A 19,593-nucleotide genomic window follows, 5' to 3' on the forward strand; every position below is an offset into this window, starting at 1 on the left:
TGAAAGGAAATCTAGATTCAGCCTATGTTATTAAGAGGAACTAATCTGGAAATGTCATTGTCAAATGGATGGACTTCTAGTTTCTTCCACTTTAAACCTTGGTAAGAGAAAATGAATCTTTTTTGGTCGTTGTGAAATTTAACTCATCTCTAAGTGACTGAAATAGCTAATGACAGCTGAGGAAAAAGCCCAGAAACAAGGTACGTTTCATATGATCTGGTCTCATTTTAGGAGGCAAACTGGATCCGATGGTTTTGTTCTGTAATACAGAGAAAATTGCCAGCTAATCACAGTAGTCAAGATATCAAAAAGGTAAAAAATAAAATAAAAAAACAAAACAAAACAAAACAAAAAAGATATCAAAGAGGTAAACTGCAACCCTTCTGTCCTAAAATAGAGAACTTTCAAATATATTAGAATAAAATATATAGAATGACATAATAATAATTCACATTACTGTAGCACTCTAAGGTTGACAAAGCATTTTCCTCACAATAAACCTGCAAGGTAAGTAGTCCAGATATTATTATTCCCACTTTACAGATGAGGAAACTGAGACTCACAGAGGTTAAGTGATTTGGCCAATAAGCTTAACTTCAATTCCTGGCAAAAAAAAATTTTAAAGGATGATTAATAAAGAGGTTAAATGACTTGTCCAGAGTCACACTGCTGGTAAGGGATTGAGCAAGGATCCAAACTCAGGTGCTTCTGATTCCAAGTCTTACACTCTATTTATTCTAGTCTATTTGTCCTGGGGTCATAGGAAATATTTTAATGTCTGACAACGTTTAAATATTAGAATACATTTACTATCATTTAGTATTTTCTATTTCATAGAAAAGCTACTTGTGAATCAGGAGACAGATTCTATTTTGTTCCATAATGGGAACTTAATGAGTGAGTGACTTTGGTTAAGTCACCTTTGGATCAGCCTCCTTATCTGTAAAATGAGATTAATACTCTCCTACTTGGATATCTGGGTGAATTCCAGGAGGAAGATACTCTAGACATGTAAAAAGATAACAATAAGAACTCTAAGCTGGATTGTGTTCGAACAGAAGACCTCTAAAGAACAACTGGAGAAAGAAAGTAGGGTTAGCAAACCAATAGGTGCCATGATTCCTTTTTCACTTAGAACCAACCAATAAACACAACTGTTTTGGCCAAATTCCAGTGACAGTCATTATCATTCTCCAATTTCAGTGGGGGGAAGGGGTGGTTACTGGGGGGAGGGGTGGTTATTCGCTACTAATATTTGTCCAGTCCCAACAGAGCAGAAGTTGCTGCCCAGAACTCAGGAGGAGACACAGCCCCTCATTTGGTACGATCACAGTCTCCACACATTTTCCACTGAATAATGTTTCTCTTTTCTTAGCCGTTACTATTCTCTGCAGCTACTGCTAAGAGATTCTCTTCCCCTTGCCCATTGGGGCAGTTGTCAAGTTCAGTCTTTCCAAAATTCAAAATATAAACATCTGTAGAACCTTCAGTAATGAAGGCTGTGCTGCAAAAGCTGGGAAGTGTTATTACTTATGCCTCCTTCATATACAGCAATGGGTATTTATAACTGCTTGACTTTGAGCTTGGATTTCATCAACATAATTATGTAATGTTTCACACAAATTGTACGTGAAACAACATATACATTCCTCCATAAAATAAATATAAATAAAGGGGCAGCTAGGTGGTACAGTGGGTAGAGCACCAGTCCTCAGGAGGACCTGAGTTCAAATCTAGCCTCAGACTAGTGACTAGGTGTGTGACCCTGGGCAAGTCACTTAATCCCAATTGCCTCAAAAAAAAAAAAAAAAGAATAGTAACTATGAGGTTTTTAAAAACACCTTACATGCATTATCTCATTTGATCTTCAACCTTATGAGGTAGGTACTATAAATATTATATCCACTTAAGGACGGGAAAAAAAATGGGCTTAGAGAGATTAAAGGACCTTCTCTCCATCAAACAGATGTGAGTGGGGGAGGAGGATTTAAACTCAGGTCTCTCTGTCCTTATGTCCAATGATATTTGGTATATTGTCCCATACTTCAGATCACTTAAAATTGTGTTGTATAAATTTCATCTTCATTGTAGTAATTTTTTTACAAATTCTTTAAATTCAATTCCACTTAGGCAGCTAGGTGGCACAATGGATAGAGCACTGGGTCCAGTATCAGGAAGATCTGAGTTCAACCCTGACCTCAGACACTTAACTAGTTGTATGACCCTGGGCATGTCACTTAACCTCTGCCTCAGTTTCCTCAGCTATAAAATGGGAATAATAATAGCACCTACCTCCCAAAGTTTTTGTGAGGATCAGTTGAGATATTTGTAAAGTGCCTGGCACTTGGTGGATACTGTAAAGATGCTTATTCTCTTTCCTCATCTCTGAAAATAATCTAATTCAGAGCCCTCATTGTAAAGATAAACAAAATGAGGCTCAGAGAAGAACCGCTTTTGATTCTCAGTACTCGATAAATTAGAGATCATCTCTCTGATGATAAAAACAGGTGAACAAAATGAAGAACCCTAAAGTCATTTGGGTAGGATTGGTACCCAGACCCAAACTCCAGTGCTGTAGCCAACCTTGGCCACCTCAAAACTTAAACTCCAGCTCTACAATTCTCAATGATGTCTCTTAACATCCTAGTTCCTGTCTCTACAATATCTCTAAACCATTCCCTTCTCTCTAGTGACAGCCCCCATCTTAGGTCCAGCCCTCATCATTTTTAGCTTAGACTATTTCATCTCCTCCTAGCTGCTCTTTTTGCTTCAAGTCTCTCTCCCTACTCCAATCCAATACTCCAGATAGCTGCCAAAGTGGTTTTTCTAAAGCCCAGATATGATAATCTGAAGTGGCTCTCTATCACCTCCAGCATCAACTTTAAACTCCTATGTTTACCATTTAAAGCTATAGGTTGTTTACACAATCTGGTTCCTTCCCCTCTTTCTAGTCTTCTCTCTCCTTTCCACTTACTCCACCCCACAACCTTACTGATCCTCATTTGCAATGCCTAAGCTGCTTTCCCTCTTTACTGTGGCTCCTGGTTTCCTTCCAGACTCAGTTCAAGACATACCTTCTGTAAGAGGTTTTTTCCAGATCCCTCAACTGCTAGGCTTATGCCCTCTAAAGCTCCCTTGTATCTACCTTCTTTGTATCTTATTTATACTTATATGTGTACACATTATCTCCTTTGTTAGAGCATAAGCTCCGTGAGGGCATAACCGTTTTTGGTCTTTCTTTGTATCTTCGAACTTAGCAGTGTCTAGTAAGCCCTTATAAATACTTGTTGATTTTATTAACAGCAGAGAGTAAGCAAGCAGCTTGGGACAGTGGGGAAGATGCTGGATTTGGACTTGGAAGACCTGGTCTAGAAGTCTGCCTCTGCCATCTGTGTGACTTTGTGCCACTTCTCTGCGCCTCACCTCTGTTTCCTCATTTATAAAATTAGAAAATTGGGCTAGATCAGGGTTCCTTAAGAACCTTTAGCGGTGTCATAGACCTTGCAAGTGAATTGGATTTAAGTGAGGGAAGACTGTGCAAAGTCACCAGCCTCACTCTCTCTTTGAGAACGAAGGACAAACAACAACAATATGGCCCAAAGTCTGCCATTGAAGCCAATGGATCCCTTCTTGGAATGTTTTTAAATGCATAAAACACATTGGATTACAAAGGAAAGAAGTTGTATTGAAATAGTTATCAATATGTATATATGTATCTCTCTGCTGATGTCCCCCTATATAAATCTCTCTAGGTATGGATGTGTATGCATGTACATATATGCAGACATATGTATATGAAAAAAAAAAACAAAACAAAACCCGAGATGTCTCGGACTCCAGTTTAAGAATTCCTGGGTTACATGATCTCTGAAATCTCTTCTAGCTCAAAAATCTGTGCTCTTTCAATGGGGGGGGGGGGGTTTGTTACTTCCATTTTATAGATGGACTTCGAGACTCAATTACTGCAGGGCTAAGGAGCAGATAAACCTAATCCATTAATGCACATCCAATGGATTCACTAGCCTTCTTCCCCCGGAGAGGGGGAGGGGAAGAGAAACAAAATAGGAAAGAAAAAAAAATCCTACCTCTTTTTCTGCATGTGAATGAAAGACATCTCAGGCATGCTAAACACCTCTGTGTTCCTACCTAATTATCACAACTCAGAAGGAAGACTCTTTAGGACATTTAAAACTTGCAGTCTAATAACCTAAGCAGAGAGCGCAACAACTGTAAGACCAGTAAGGAGTCCCAGCAGGTTGTCCCGAGTCTCCAGTTGCATTGTGCACCACCACAGGACCCCTACAGGGGGCTGGGGAGCGGCTTAACCCTACTGAGCGCTGGCGGGTATGTGGGGGGGAGCATTCCTTACCTCCCCATTGTCACCTCTTCCCTGATTATATTTTCTTTTTCTCTGCCGGAAACTGCAAACCAATCTCGGCACCCACTTGGGTTAAATTTCCCAAACGCAGGTTTGTATGCACGTTTGTCGTTGTGTAGGTTTGTTCGTGTTCTGAGTGGACCCAGGATTGGGGCAGCTGTTAGAGGCCTGACATATTTCTTTTTTTACTTCATCCCCAGTCTAGTGAAGGTTTGACATTAGTGCACCACTGAAAGGGAGACAGGTGGGAAGCTAAGAATAATTCTTTACCCTAGTCTTTGTTAAAGCTGTTATCTGTAAGGCGCCTAACTACAAGAGGGGAGAGACAGGACCTCAGAGCCAGCAACCACAAGTGCTGAGTGAGTGAGGGAGCAAGAAAGCAAAGCGAGAACCCCAAATCATGGGGGTGGGGCGCGGGAGACAGGGAGGGGAGAATTTAATCTGGAGGGTTTCCCGCTCTGGATCTCAAGACGGTAAGATTAGCATAGGCTCCGCCCACTGTGGTCTTCCAGCCTGGGGATTGGCGAGTGCTGCCCGAACTGCACAATTCCGGACCTGGAGGCCGAGGCGGTGGGGCAGTGGGAGGAGACTCGGAGTGAGCGTGGCATGTGCTGCCCCTCTCGGAGGAGGCGTGCCCTTGGGCAGGGCTGAGCGGAGGGGGCGTGGCCTCTGGCGGAGCATTAGGAGGCAGGTGACAAGGGGAGGGGGTGGAGAGGCCGGTCGGCCCGCGGCTAGGGTTCCTGGGCTGTTGTGTCAGTCGGGGGTGGGGGCGAGCGCGGAGGGCGGGGGCGGAGTCGGAGCCGGAGCCGGAGCCTGAGCGGGGCAGCTGCTTCTGCCCCGGGCAGGCAACGCTGGACGCTGGGAGGAGAGAGAGCGAAGCGCGTCCGGCACCGGGAGAGCCGCTGACACGGGAATCTACTTGCTGTGAGCTCCAAGGAAGAAGAGGAAAGCGGGGACAGACATCGGCGACTGCCCAGTTTAATCCCAAAGACCCGGGTGCGAGGACAGATTGCGGACACAGCCCTCGAAGCTAGGGAGACACCCTCATCCCTGTTCCTTCTCTACCCACCCCTCCCCTGCCCAGGTGAAGTGGCCCTGAGCGGGGTCCGGGGACCCTGAAGCCTTGCGCCCCGCCTCCTGCCTGCCCATCATGCTGGGAGCTGCAGGCCGGGGAGGAGGAGGAGGACATGGAGGCGTAGGAGAGGGGGAGTGACCGGCTCCCACGGGAGTTCAGAGCCCAGCCTGTCTGTCCCCCGGTCGGGGGGTTCGAGCGGGCTCCCTTCCCTGAGCTGCCGCGCACACCTGCTGCCATGTGCCGCCGCTGGCGCTCGTTGCATCGCTCCCCAACTTTGCGATCTGAAAGAAGCTCCCTGGGCCAGGCTCAGCTCTGAATCTCCATCCGTGGTTTTCAGCGAAGTGTCCAGGACCCAGGACCCAGGACCGCAGGCGGCCGGCCGAGAACTGCCCACGGTTCGAGGAGGTGAGAGTTGCTTGGTCCCGGGCCCCTAATCTACTCCACCCCACCCCAGCTCTGTTCTGGGTCCGATTCTCGTTGCTCCCCTTACCCACGGGGAGGAAGGGGTGTGAGGTGAGGGGGTCTCGGATCGGTCTGACCCTGAACCCAGAGGAAGGCGGGGGAGATTAATGAGTTTGATTCCCGGATTTAAGGGACAATTGAACTTGTTCATTGCTTTCCTTTCTTTCATAACGAGTGTGTGTATGTGTGTCTGTGTGTGTGTGATTATTGTTTTAAGATCGCTGCTCCCGGAATTGGATCCACACTCCCATCCCCGGAGCGGCGCCGGCTAGGAGCTGAAGCCCAGTCAGCGGCGCCGGAGCCGCTTCGTGGCAGCTTGTCTTGGGAGGGATTTCGTAAAAAGGAAAGAAACCAACAGGTTGAAAGACTGAAGAAGTCAGCCTTACCCAGGATTGAGAAAAGTGTTTCCGTTTCTGCTGCCAGTCTTGGTTCCTAGGAGGGTAAAGGAGAAAGGGGACGGAGCTGGAGTGATTCGGCAGCGGGGCAGAGATCAGAGATGGCTCGCCCTGACCTGGACTCGCTGCCTGGGCTGCCGGGGCCGCCGCCACCGCCACTGCTGTCGCTGCTGCTGCTGCTCCTGGCGCAGCTGGCGGGGCGGGGAGAGGCCTCCTCCAAGGCCCTAGTGTGCCAGGAAATCACGGTGCCCATGTGCAGGGGCATCGGCTACAACCTGACGCACATGCCCAACCAGTTCAACCACGACACCCAGGACGAGGCTGGGCTGGAAGTGCACCAATTCTGGCCCCTGGTGGAAATCCACTGCTCGCCAGACCTGCGCTTCTTCTTGTGCTCCATGTACACGCCCATCTGCCTGCCCGACTACCCCAAGCCCCTGCCTCCCTGCCGCTCGGTGTGCGAGCGAGCCAAGGCCGGCTGCTCCCCGCTCATGCGCCAGTACGGCTTTGCCTGGCCGGAGCGCATGAACTGCGACCGCCTCCCGGTGCTGGGGGACGCCGAGACCCTGTGCATGGACTATAACCGCAGCGAAGCCACTACGGCCCCCCCGCGGCCCTTCCCGGCCAAACCCACACTGCCCGCCCCGCGCAGCTCGGCGTCCTCTGGCGGGGAGTGCGGCGCCTGCAAGTGTCGGGATCCTTTCGTGCCCATCGTGAGGGAAACGCACCCGCTCTTCAACAAGGTGCGCACCGGCCGGGTACTGAACTGCGCGGTGCCCTGCTACCAGCCCACCTTCAGCCCGGACGAGCGCACCTTCGCCACTTTCTGGATCAGCTTATGGTCCGTGCTCTGCTTCGTCTCCACCTCCACCACGGTGGCCACTTTCCTCATCGACATGGAGCGCTTTCGCTACCCCGAGCGCCCGATCATCTTCCTGTCGGCGTGCTACCTCTTCGTGTCGTTGGGCTTCCTCGTGCGCCTTGTCATGGGCCACGCCAGCGTGGCCTGCAACCGTGAGCATAGCCACATCCACTACGAGACCACCGGTCCGGCGCTCTGCACTGTGGTCTTCCTGCTTGTCTACTTCTTCGGCATGGCCAGCTCCATCTGGTGGGTCATCCTCTCCTTCACCTGGTTCCTGGCGGCCGGCATGAAGTGGGGCAACGAGGCCATCGCGGGCTACTCGCAGTACTTCCACCTGGCAGCCTGGCTCATCCCCAGCGTCAAGTCCATCGCTGTGCTGGCCCTGAGCGCTGTGGACGGCGACCCCGTGGCCGGCATCTGCTACGTGGGCAACCAGAACCTGGACTACCTGCGGGGCTTCGTGCTGGCCCCGCTTGTGGTCTACTTGCTCACGGGCACGCTGTTCCTGCTGGCGGGTTTCGTGTCCCTCTTCCGCATCCGCAGCGTCATCAAGCAGGGAGGCACCAAGACGGACAAGCTGGAGAAGCTGATGATCCGCATCGGCCTTTTCACCGTGCTTTACACAGTGCCGGCCAGCATCGTGGTGGCCTGCTACCTGTATGAGCAGCATTCCCGGGAAAGCTGGGAGCGGGCCATCACCTGCCCGTGCCCCTCGGCGGAGCCCGGGCAGCCCCGGGCCAAGCCCGAGTACTGGGTGCTCATGCTCAAGTACTTAATGTGCCTGCTCGTGGGCATCACCTCGGGGGTGTGGATTTGGTCGGGGAAGACGGTGGAGTCCTGGAGGCGCTTCACCAGCCGCTGTTGCTGCCGCCCGCGGCGGGGCCACAAGTCGGGCGGGGCCACGGCCGCCCGGGACTACGCGGAGGCCAGCGCAGCCCTGACCGGCTGCAGGACCGGGGCCCCCTGCCCAGGTGCGCCCGCCTACCACAAGCAGGTGTCCCTGTCTCACGTGTAGCGCAGCCGGGCTGGCCACGCGAAGGCTGAAGGGCTGGGTGTTGGAGGCATGGGATTGCGGGAGGTCGGGGGAGTTGTTTAGAACAGCCGATTTTGGTAGCTTTTTAACAGGTCATTTGTTTTGACTTCATGGTGCTGCTGCTGCTGCTGCTGCTTCACTTCGGAATTTGGGAGGAGGGAGAAGAGACAATTTTGAGGTGGAACACAAGATAGATAGTCCCGAGACTTCTGAAGGGACCTCGCTTTTTAAATATAATTTTTAAAAAATTTTCTCATTTTCAATCCTCTGTGGGTACAAGTTGCTTTTTGGCAATGAACCCTACCTTGGCTTTGGGGAGGAGGGAGGGCTGGCTTTAAATGCTGAGACTGGGCATTATAATGAAGTTCAACTGTATCCATTTTTTATGAACTTGTTTCTAGCCTGTTATGCCCTGAAAAAGATCTGTGTTTTGTTTTTTAATGTGAACAGGGTAAGTTTGTCTGATTGTGGAGCGGTGGGGCCAATAGGCCTGTCTCCAACCCACGCCAGTACAAAGTGTTCTTGTGTGTTTAAGGCTAATCGTGTCTGTTCTGCGTGGCTAGACGTTCCTCGGAACTGGGAAAGTGCGAAATTTTATCGAAGTGCTTTGAAACTTCATGTATTTAGGGTCTTCCAAAGTGACAAGGCTGCGGGGAAGGGAAAGATGGCAACTTTTGTTTCTCAGGCTTGTTTGCTGCATCCCATTCTCCAGGAATTTTGGTTCTGGAGGCATAGTGTAACCTTTAAGTTAAAGGTAATTCCCTTAAACTATCTGAGGCAAACTTTTGGAGGCTTAGAAACTAGGTTGGCTGAGCTGTAATTTTCAAGCCTTGTGAAACTTGTTGGCTGTTGGGTCGAGAGGGAGGAACTTCAACTCAAGTGGTGTCGGACTTACTTAAAAGGGAAATTTGCCTAATGCCAGGAAAACTTAAGTAAGTTACCTACTTATGGAAGTACTTAGTTTGGTTGTTGCCACATAGAAACTACATCTTAATCTTTTTAGTATTTTAGGGTGAGGAATGGGAGAAATCTCTTTAAACATGTATTCATCCGTGTTTTTCTTTGCCACAACCATCTAAACAAACACCCCCACCAGCCCCTCATCGAGTGGATTATCAGAATACTATCTGTTAACCCGGGAGGGATTTGAATAGTGTAGTCCAGACATTGACCCTTGTGGTTTACCAGGATCCTTTTGCCTCTCACTTTGACTTGACACTGTAAACTGCCCTTTTGGCTCTGAGGCATTCCATTGGTCTATCCTTCCATGAGCACTGCAGCTTAGCAGCACCTCTTTCTCGTCCACTCCCTCATTTTCCTCCCCCTTGTTCCCTGGGGGCACTGGCAGTTTGGGCCAGTAAGGAATGCAGTCCTGCCTTCCCTGGGCTTTACAAATCTAGAAATCCAGGGGTGAGGAGCTAGAGAAGAAGGGCATAGCAAAGAAGGAAAAAGAAATGTTCCGACTTCTGGACAAGTTTAAGGCCAACTGGTTTCAAAGCTGCCTGGGATCACTGTCTAGCTAATTCATGGGGCTCTGTGTCTTCCATAGCCTCCACTAGTCTTCTGCAGCGTAGCCTGTTGGGAGGCCACTGCCCCAGCAAGCTTCTCCCAATATTAATCTAAAAGCTTTTGTCTGGTAAGGAGAGAACAAATGAGTACATACTTTACAGGTTGGTCCCTGAGCAGTCTCAAAAGTCCATGTTTGCTTTCCCAATCTAATTAACCACTATCAAAAGCAGAGGAGGGGGGAGACCACTCATGATTTTTTTTTTTTAAACAAGACTTAGTGAGAGCTGAACTTCAGCAAACTGAATACCCAAAGCAATGAAAATTTACTCTAGTTGTCTGGAAAGCAAATTCTTAATATGAGAGGCCCAGTCCTTTCAGTTATTATTTGCACTGACATTACATATACACATGGGTAAAGTGAAGAAATGTATGCCAATGCAGGTTTTTTTCCCCCTCAGGCCTAAGTACTGAAAAATGCACAGTCCCTAATAGGAACAAATGTAGATGGGTTTTGCCTGGGTAAAACATGGGACTGGTAGTTAGGATAAGGATAATATCCTTAGGAAAAATGTTTTTTCTAGACCCCTAAGTCTGTCCTCAGAAAGCATGAATTCTTTGTAGTGAGAAAATTACATTTTTTGAAGCACCAAACACAATTTTCATGTCATAAGGACTGCTAGCACGTGCTAGCTTCCAACTCTATACAGGTGATCTCTTACCTGGAGATAAGAGAGATGAGAATTCAAGGGCTTAGAGTCTAACCTAGTTTTGAGTAGTGAGGACTGGACCTCAGAATGGAAAAGCAGTTGCAACAGCAAGTTTGGTTCTTTCTAGGGGAGGTGGGGAACGGGGGAGTGGCATTGCTCCGTACCCTTTTCTCTCTCTGCTTTATTTGAGAGCCTCATATGGATTCTTCTGGAGAGTATTTCCCTTTAAAGCCAAAAACCCTTCATGGAGGAAGCGCTTTCACTGGTCACTGTTGGGATTTCCTTCCGGCACCCAGTCAGTTTCATTTTGATAGTACACCTATTAGCCTTTAGTTAAAATTGTTTCCAATTTGGGTTGGCCTTTTGTAATTTTGTATTTTCTGTATAGAAATGTAGGTTGTGGAATGAGGTGGAGAAAGTGAAAAAATCTGGGTAGTTTGCCAAAATGCCAACTGCAGGCAGGTTTGCTAGGTAGTTGTTTTTTTTTAAACCTACATTTTAATAAATGAAAACAGGCTACCACTGTAGAGGGCAAAACTTCTCTGAAGCTAGGCAGTACTTACAGGGTTAAATTTCTCATCTTTGCACTTTCATGGATAGGTAAGGGTATTGCTGCTGTTAAATGAATTCTTCTACCCCCTAAAGCCTCCCATCCTTATTCTTTGTTAGTTGCCTTAAAAACCTGTTAAGTTTTTGCCTTTTAAAACAGAAAGAGACAAAACCTTAATGCCTTTCCCAAGTCTTATGCTGTTATCTCACCTTCATGGGTATTTTGACAAGTATCAGCCTTTCAAATCCATTACTTGTGACACTATGTAGCCACCCCCCCCCCCATGCCATCTCTGCTTTAGACTGAGGTGGACGTTTGAGTCACTACCAAGGCTGGCAGCCTCCTCTACCACTACAGACAGGGGTGTTTTTCAGTTTAAGCCCAGCTATACCCAGCAGCCTTTCCTTGGTTCAAGTTGAAGCACTATAAATTAGAGATCATAATACTAAAGCAAGCTACCCTGAGGGGGCAGAATTGTCACTTCAATAATCCATATATTAAATTAAGGTGACAAGTTTTCAGGAAACTTGTTGAATTTATATTATTTATACTGAGTTATCACAGTTTGAAATTGTCTAAATTACTGGGAGGTGCCTTCTTGGTTTGTCATCTATACAAAGCTCTTTCCCCTTTCTATGGAATCTGTGAACTTGCCTCCCAACTCTGTGTGTGTGTGTGTGTGTTTTGTTTGTGTGTTTTTAAGGTGCAAAACAGTTTACAAAGTGGGACATTCATTACAATACACTAAGCCAGGGCTGCACTCATTGTACCACTGGCTGCTAGGAGAGAAAGCCTCTTGGTTCACACATAGGACCTTAATAACAGCATTCTCATGCACAGAATGAGAATCCCAAAGCTAAGAAATCTACTTGTATATTTTTAATTAACTGCTACCTGAACCTTAAAAGGGCCTTGTTTACTTTTGTTTTCTATAGGATGAATAAGAGGCAGAAAGGGAGAAACTCTGAAAACCTGTTTCTTGACACAATTGGAATATATGTGTAATCAGGACTGTAAACAACACACACCTCACACGTCTGGACAGGGGTGGGGGGCCCTGGACAGTTAACCTGATCTCTGATAGTCTTTCCTAATTTTCAGACAGCCTGGGACATAGCAACTGGCGTACTCCTAACTGGCGTACAGGGTTCAAACAGGTTTATGGGGGTTCAAATAGCTATCAAGGCATTAGGAGGATAACGGAAGAGCAGGATAGGATGGGAAATTCCACGTTTGGATCCATTTTAACCAACAGTGTATGGTACATCTTTTGAGACAGATGTTGTTACAAACTATGTAAATGTAATTTTGTTTTGTGGTTGTGTGTGTGTATGTGTGTGTATATATACATATATATACATATATACATAATATAAATATATATTATATATATGAGAGATTTAGTGACCTTTGATACGGGTTTGGTGCAGGTGAATTAATTACTGAGCCAAATGAGTCAGTAGTTAGTTGAGTCCAGGGCATTAATAATTTCTCTGATAGCTGTTTAATTTGTATAGTGCCTATTCCACTGCAATACAGTAACTACCATCCTGACAAATCATGTCTTACTGAATAGGGGGACCACTCAGCAGTGGTAGTTCTACATTTCAGACAATCAACTTGGATCCATAAGTTATTAATGTGATTATAATTCTGAATCCATCACTCAAGGAGTGGTTATTTTGTGCCCTGTATTCAGTAGACAAAACAGTTTTATGTTAATGCTTAGTCTCCAGATACTTAAATTGCTGACTTTGTTACTTTAAAAAATTTTTTGTATATATATTTGATGTGAAAAGGTAAAATCATCTGAGATTTTATAAAATTATGGAGATTAGTTATTTATGAGAAAACAAAGAAATGTCTATTTTTTTCTTTGTTCCTGATTAATGTAGATCAAAATAAAAATCATTAAAGCAATGGGAAAAAATGAGATGATGCTGTGGAAATGAGTTTTCTCCTCTCCTTGGGAGATAGGGCTTTCTAGGAAAATCAGTGGGATATTCTTCCTCAAAACTGACCCAAATTCTCAAATTCTCTTCCTACACTGATGGTGAATCTAGAACTAGGTTGTCCTTAATAAGTATTAAAAAATTTATTAATGCTAATATTTGTTGACATGAAAATTATCTATGCTTCAATGAAGGCTCAAAACCCCAGTGATGCTTCTTTAGAATCCTTAATATTAAAAAAAAAATTATTCACCCTATTCATGAAAAACAAGGCTTCTACTTTATTTCAGTTCTAGACAAGATTCAGGGTAACAGTGAGCTGGAAAATGTTGAATGAACCTGACAATGGATGACTGAAAAACTTGAGTAAATAAAGTTTAATTATTTACTTTAATCTTTTAATTTTAAATAGTTCCAAGCCAATCTAGGAACACTGGATATGGCTTAATTCAAGCTCTGCTTGATCCTATTCAGGTCCAAGGAGGAATCTGAATGAAGGAGGACAGAGAGCACATAGATCCAGAATCCAAAGGCTAGCACCAAACTCATGGAAAGAGCTATGCCACAGAACACTAAAGATGGTTCTTCTTTGCTAACTGGCATAGCTACCTCAGGGGAGACTCAAATTACTCCCCACCAGCTGAGTTAGTCTAGCGGGGTTGTAAAAAATGGCACAAAACCAAGAAGCCATTCTAATGCAGGGGTTATTGCAAAGTTTCCTCCTGTGATTCTCTGTGGCACTGGATGTGTTAGAGAGAAGGGAGGTGTTTCTGCAATTCAAATATGTAATGAGTGCTAGGGGTTGTGGGGATTCTTCAGTGTTCCAAAAGTCTGTATAGCTTTAATCTACTAAAAGTTTATTAAGTTGCAAGCTACTAAAGTTTAAAGCCGTACTCTGACTTTTGGACCACTGTATTAAGTATAAAACATACTGTCCTCCGGGAGCTTAGAATCCAGTTTGTGAGGCAGAACAAACAAGACATTATCAAAAAATTATCAAAAGAGCTAATGCAGAAATGTAGTGAGTCAATCAAGATTTATTAAATACCTACTACTGTGCCAGGGACTGTGCTAAGCACTGGGAACACAAAAAAGGCAAAAGACAATCCCTGCCCCCAAGGAGCTCGAAAACTAATGGGAGAGATAACATGCTAACAAATATGTACAAACAAGTCACATACAGGATAAGTAGGAAATAGTAGTAGAAGGCAGGTACTAGGTTAGGAAAGACTTCCTCAAAGTGAGATTTTAGCCAGTGGGTAGACATGAGAAGACAGCATTTCAGGAATGGGAGACAGCCAGAGAAAATGTCCACAGGCAAGTGATAAAGTGTCCCCTGTACATGTAACAACCAGAAAGCCGGTGTCACTCGATCTAGGAGTCTGTAGTGGGGTGTAAGGTGTAAGACTGGAAAGGTAGGGCACCAACTTAAGTAAAATGGTCCAGAGTAAAAGGCAATTGATGTAGGCTAGAGCAAGTGTGGGAAGGCTGGGAAAGGAGGGGGATATGATGGCCTTTGGGCTGAATCCTAAAGAAGGGGTAGGATTTGAACAAGTAGAGAAGAGTGGAAAAGGGCAGGGAGAAATGCATATGCAAAAATATGGTGGTAGGTGCAGGTTTACTGGTGGATTCAAACAATTTAGAGCTGAGAGGGAGATCTACTCCAACAGTTTCATTTTACAAATAAGGAAACTGACAAAGCAGAAGAGTTAAGTGGCTTGCTTAATCAAGGTCACAGAAATATCAGAGGAATATAGAGGACCATAAAGTTGAAGGATAGTGTTAGCCAGATTGATGTTAGGCTATTAATCCTGGGTGAGTGGGCAGCTATTAGTGATTTCTGAGGAGTGATGATTATTTAATCTACGAGTCTGATGGTCATGTGCAGGGTAGGTATGAATGGAAGAAAATCTAGAATCAGATGAATTTGCATGACAGTAGAGAAGTGAAGAGTGAAGAAAAAAAAAGCAGTATTCAGTGACTTAGTAGACATGGAAGGTGAAGAAAAGATGAACAAATTTTGAGCCCAAGTGACTGGAGAACGTTCAGCTAATTAGGAACATGTTTAGAGGGGAGGATGGGTTGGTTTTTAACATCTCCACTTTGAAATGATTACAAGACATTTGAATGGAAAGGTTCAGTTAGCATTTGGAAACGTAAAATTAGACTGGATCGGGAGGAGATTGGGGGAGTGGAGAAGGAAGCCTTAAGGTCCACTCCAGTTTTGAAGTGAATCATTCTATGTGACTGGAGATAAGATCAGGAAGCCATAAGCAGAGGTGATTGCTAATGCCTTGAAGATAGCTGAGTTCTCTGAGGGAGAGTACGGACCAGAAGGACAAAGTTTGAAAATGCTCACAGTTCAGGGATGAAGAGGATCCAATGTGTGAGTCTGGGGAAAAGAGGGAGTGAAGTCATATTGCAAAAAAAATCAAGGAAGTGCAATGCCAAGTAAAAGTTTCAAGGAAAGGATAGTCCAGATTGACAAACTTAGCAGAGAATGAAAGTAGAGAAAAAGGCTGTTTTAACTTGCAAGAACATTACTCCAACATTTCAAGCACAAAGGTGGAAAACGGAAGCCAGATTGCCAAAGAGAAGGGGGTGAGGAAATAGCAGCATCAAGGTTTGGAGCCACACTGGTTGGAGTGTGCCAGTTAAAGTAATAAATAAGATAATTGCTGAAGAGTTCAGCAGTATAACTGAACTTTTATCAAGGTTGGGAAAACCACACAGGGAGATCAGCTAAGGTGGAACAGAAGGAAAGGATGAATGTAGGACTAAGCTTCTTCAGAAGTCAGGGTTGAATTGGGGAGAAAATTCATTCAGTAGTTGGGAGAGGTTAGCTTGAGAATGGAAGAACAAATCTTTGAAATGAGGAAAGGGCAAGGGGACAGGAGTAGCAACAGATGTGTTAAGTTAGGGATGAGGAGAGATATAGCAATTTCTTGAGCTGGAAGAGAACTTATGTAGTTCACCCTTTTCATTTGACAGATGAGAAAATGTCCTTAAAGAGGTGAGATCACGATTTGCCCGAAGTTACAAAGGCAGTAAATATGACAAGCTGGGAAGACCCAGCTCTTCCAACTGTAAAGCCAGGCTTTTCCACTGTTACAGATGTGGGAACTTCCCCTTGGAAAGTCTCCCAGTTTTTCAATGGAGACTAACTGTTTTGAGCGATGGAATAGGTAGGGTAGGCACTTGACAGGTGGATGAACAACAATGTAGGGAGTTTATTGGTTATCAGTTTAATAAAAGAACTGTTAGATAGTAGGGCAAGGGTTCAGTTAAGCTGGACAGCATGAATAACCAGCTCTCCATGGCTGAACCTTTTCTCAACATTCCTTTGGGATCCAGTAGCAGGAAATCTGGAAAAGGGGGCTAACAGGAGTGAATAACTATTGGCTCAGTAACCAATGGCAGGCTATAACGGCAAAGGAGTCAGGTAAGGAGAGAAGGGCAACAATCAGCTATATACAGTGAGAGGAAATGAACAGCAGGGAAGATGGAGAACAGAATAATCTGTGGTAACCAAAAAGCCTAAGTCCTAGGAAGCCAAGGGGGCTGTGTGTGAGAGGATGGTGGAATTAGGGTAGGTGGCAGTTGCTGAAAACAAACGAAAACATAGATACTTAACAGAAAAGAGCTCTGATTTTATAAATGCTAAGTTCCATAACATGTATATTACAGAATAGGCAGTACTAATTTGTGCACCATCCTAATGGCTTTTAACTGAGGTCTTTTGCAGTAGATACTATAGTTGCTCTGTAATTTACCATCTCAAGCACTTCCATGGGCACTAATGAATTTCCTAACCTCACACTCAAAATTAATGATATTCTGTAATCAATTACTCCATTTCCCAGTTTGCAAAGTCTTCTTAGCAATACTCTATTTCTCTGTATAGTTTCATCTTGCAATTTCTATACACCTCTAGTTTCCCAGATGGCCTTCCTGATTCCCAGATCCCAAACCACGAACAGGTGTTCTTGACGTTTATGCCAACCCTGAAGTCCTTGTTCTCTCACCTGCCAAACCCACTTTAAATAGTTTTCATTTGAAATTGCCTTAGAAACCAAACAGATTGTGCCTGTGAGCTATGGGAAGGGCCTGGGCTAAAGGGCTTCTGGATCTTCTAATTTTCATTCAGATACAGGGCCTGGCCAAATGGTGTTAGTAAATGGTGGGTAGAGTATTTAGCCTTTGGGTAATTTAATCCTTAGCTTGTTGATAGATTCTGGGTTTCATCTAAAGATTCTGCTTAGAAACTAGCACTTAACTTGGGCAATTCCCCACCAGCCAATTAGTGTTTTCCCAAGTGGCTGTGTATTCAAGAATGCAGCTCTGGGGTCAGAGAACAAGTCAAAACTTTTTTTCTTAATGTGGTTAGGAAGAAGGGCTGGGTGAGAACTTCTTTTAGTAGCAGCATAGGTTGGACATAAGAATAAATAAAGACACTTGTTTGTCATTCTGCCCAACTAATGGTGGATTTGCAAGTTCTTGATAATATGAATACTTGGGTTTGAAATGGGAATAGTCCCGCTTTGCTTGCCCCTTTTCCAAGTAATTTTAGTCCTAGGTTTGAGTTGTTCTGATGCAACTCAGGTTGCCCAGAAATATGAAGACAGTACAGTAACAAGCAGAAATGTTGAATAAGAGTTTTTCATTTGGTAGTAGGGCCTTGCTGACTTGATAAGGGCTTGGAGAATTATCTGTCGCGTAACACTCAAGTAATAAGTTCCTTCATTTCGGAGTCTTTCATCTTCTTCTGATAACAAAGGATCTGAAATTCAGATGGCAATATACTAGTCAGAACAAAGTTCAATTGAGTCTTCAATATGTTTTCAGAGAAAAACATATGTGGATAAAATGAATAGATGGGTACAACCCCATGAAACAATGCGCCATTTTCAAAAAATCAGTCTTTGGGAGATTATAGGCATATCTATCTCACAGAATAATGTTCCTGAGATTTTTACTTCATCATACCTTTCCCAGCTATAGAACCTTGGGAAGACTGCCAACACAGGAAAATACTACCAAGTCTTCTCCAGGTTCCATAACACCTGACTGACCTCCTGGGTTGCCCTTTTGTAGAGTTGTAGTCATATGCGAAAGCCCACCTACCCAAATCTTTATTAATCCGTTTTGGTAAATGGTTCAGTTCCTGTTGAGAAATAAAGCAAAAGAGAGATAAAATGCAATTACGCTAAATGACACTTTCAATTAGTATGCTATGCATGCTAATGCCTACCTGACCATGGCCATCCCCTTTCCCTTGGGCTTAATGTGTATCTGTTGTATTATATGTAATTATTTCCACTCTTCTAGTCACTGGCACCTAAACAGTCACACTAACACATAATTCTATACCATGAAAAACATTGCATCGAATAGGATGACTGATTACTAGAATATCAATAATCACCTTCTTTGATTTTGCAATTTTTTAACTATACAGATATCATGAATTAATGAGTTTCTTAAACATAACAGTTGAGTAAAAATTTATCAGATTTACCATTTACCAATCATACGAGGTCCAGTTACATCAGCTGTAGATTCACAGACTTGTCCTCAGCCCCCCTAAGCACCAAGCAAGAAGGAATAATATCATGATTTAGTGATGATTTCTTAAACTCAACAGCTATAAAAAATATCCTAAATCTCCCAAGAAGTCTTTAAAAGGAAATTCCGCCTCTTCTACCTGCGTGCTTCCTGGATACATGACCCTTTGACCCCCATTGGTATGACAGAAAATCATGTAAAATAAATCCAGTGCTATTAGGTCAATTTTCCATATCCTAAGTATAGTTTAAAATAGGATTTTGGAGACTGAAACACAGGAACACCAATTTCTTTAGGGCAGGGGTAAGGGAAATTTCTTGATGGTTTTTCACAATTTCTGTTACAGTACATTGGCCTCCTTTTTATAATTCATGATTTCCAGGACTATTTTAAACCTTTGGTTCATGAACAAATTTTACACCTTGAAAACTAATTAATCTTTCGAAAACAATTCTGAGACTTAACACTGACATCAGATAATTCACTGAGCTCATTCATTTCCCCCGACAGGTTAAAGTTATTTTTAATAACAATTTCATTTATCCAATGCTATTGAGTTTGCAAAGTACATTCCAAGGTTTGACTTGAACCTCTCAAAATGCTTGTGAGGCAGGCACTATCATATTATCACAATTTTACAGATAAACTGAAGATCCCACAAGTTTGGTGACTTGCTGATGGTCATACAACAAAGTGTCAGAAGCAGGATTTGAACTTGGGTCGTCTGACGTATAAGCATGCAATCCTACTATCTGCTATGCCACTAGCTTATCAGGATGCTTTGGAACTAGCGATGACATACAGCATACAGGATCTAATCATTGAAATGCCAGTTCTTTATTACTGACCCAGAAGTACATTCTAATGGCCTTAGGAGAAGGGGAAAGACATGAAGATCTCTTGGCCAAAGCACAGTAGTTGGGACGGAAAGAAGGCTAGACTTGGAGGGCCCTTGGTGGGGCAAAGCATTTGACTTCTGAGTCTCATTATGTGCATCTTTGAAATAAGGGAGCTGCAATAGGTAGCCTCTAGATTCCACGAAGATGCTAAACACAGGATCTCATAATCCATTCTTTCAACTCGTTTAAAGAAAAATATACAC

The 19,593-nt window shown here is 44.3% G+C and overlaps 2 protein-coding genes across 2 annotated transcripts; one reads left to right on the forward strand and one right to left on the reverse strand.

The window, feature by feature from the left end:
• Positions 1 to 4,814: 4,814 nt before the first annotated feature.
• On the reverse strand, positions 4,815 to 5,690 carry LOC114051235 (WAS/WASL-interacting protein family member 3-like). Its single transcript, XM_027873429.1, has 2 exons — positions 5,448 to 5,690; positions 4,815 to 5,408 (listed from the first exon to the last, which is right to left on the reverse strand). The coding sequence occupies exons 1-2, from the start codon at positions 5,688 to 5,690 to the stop codon at positions 4,815 to 4,817; spliced, it is 837 nt and encodes a 278-aa protein (XP_027729230.1).
• Positions 5,691 to 6,404: 714 nt separating this feature from the next.
• On the forward strand, positions 6,405 to 8,616 carry FZD5 (frizzled class receptor 5). Its single transcript, XM_027873780.1, has one exon. The coding sequence runs from the start codon at positions 6,412 to 6,414 to the stop codon at positions 8,188 to 8,190; it is 1,779 nt and encodes a 592-aa protein (XP_027729581.1). The 5' UTR covers positions 6,405 to 6,411; the 3' UTR covers positions 8,191 to 8,616.
• Positions 8,617 to 19,593: the final 10,977 nt, after the last annotated feature.

This window comes from Vombatus ursinus, unplaced genomic scaffold (assembly GCF_900497805.2).
Source record: "Vombatus ursinus unplaced genomic scaffold, bare-nosed wombat genome assembly UNPS02014802.1, whole genome shotgun sequence".
Lineage (NCBI taxonomy): Eukaryota > Metazoa > Chordata > Mammalia > Diprotodontia > Vombatidae > Vombatus > Vombatus ursinus.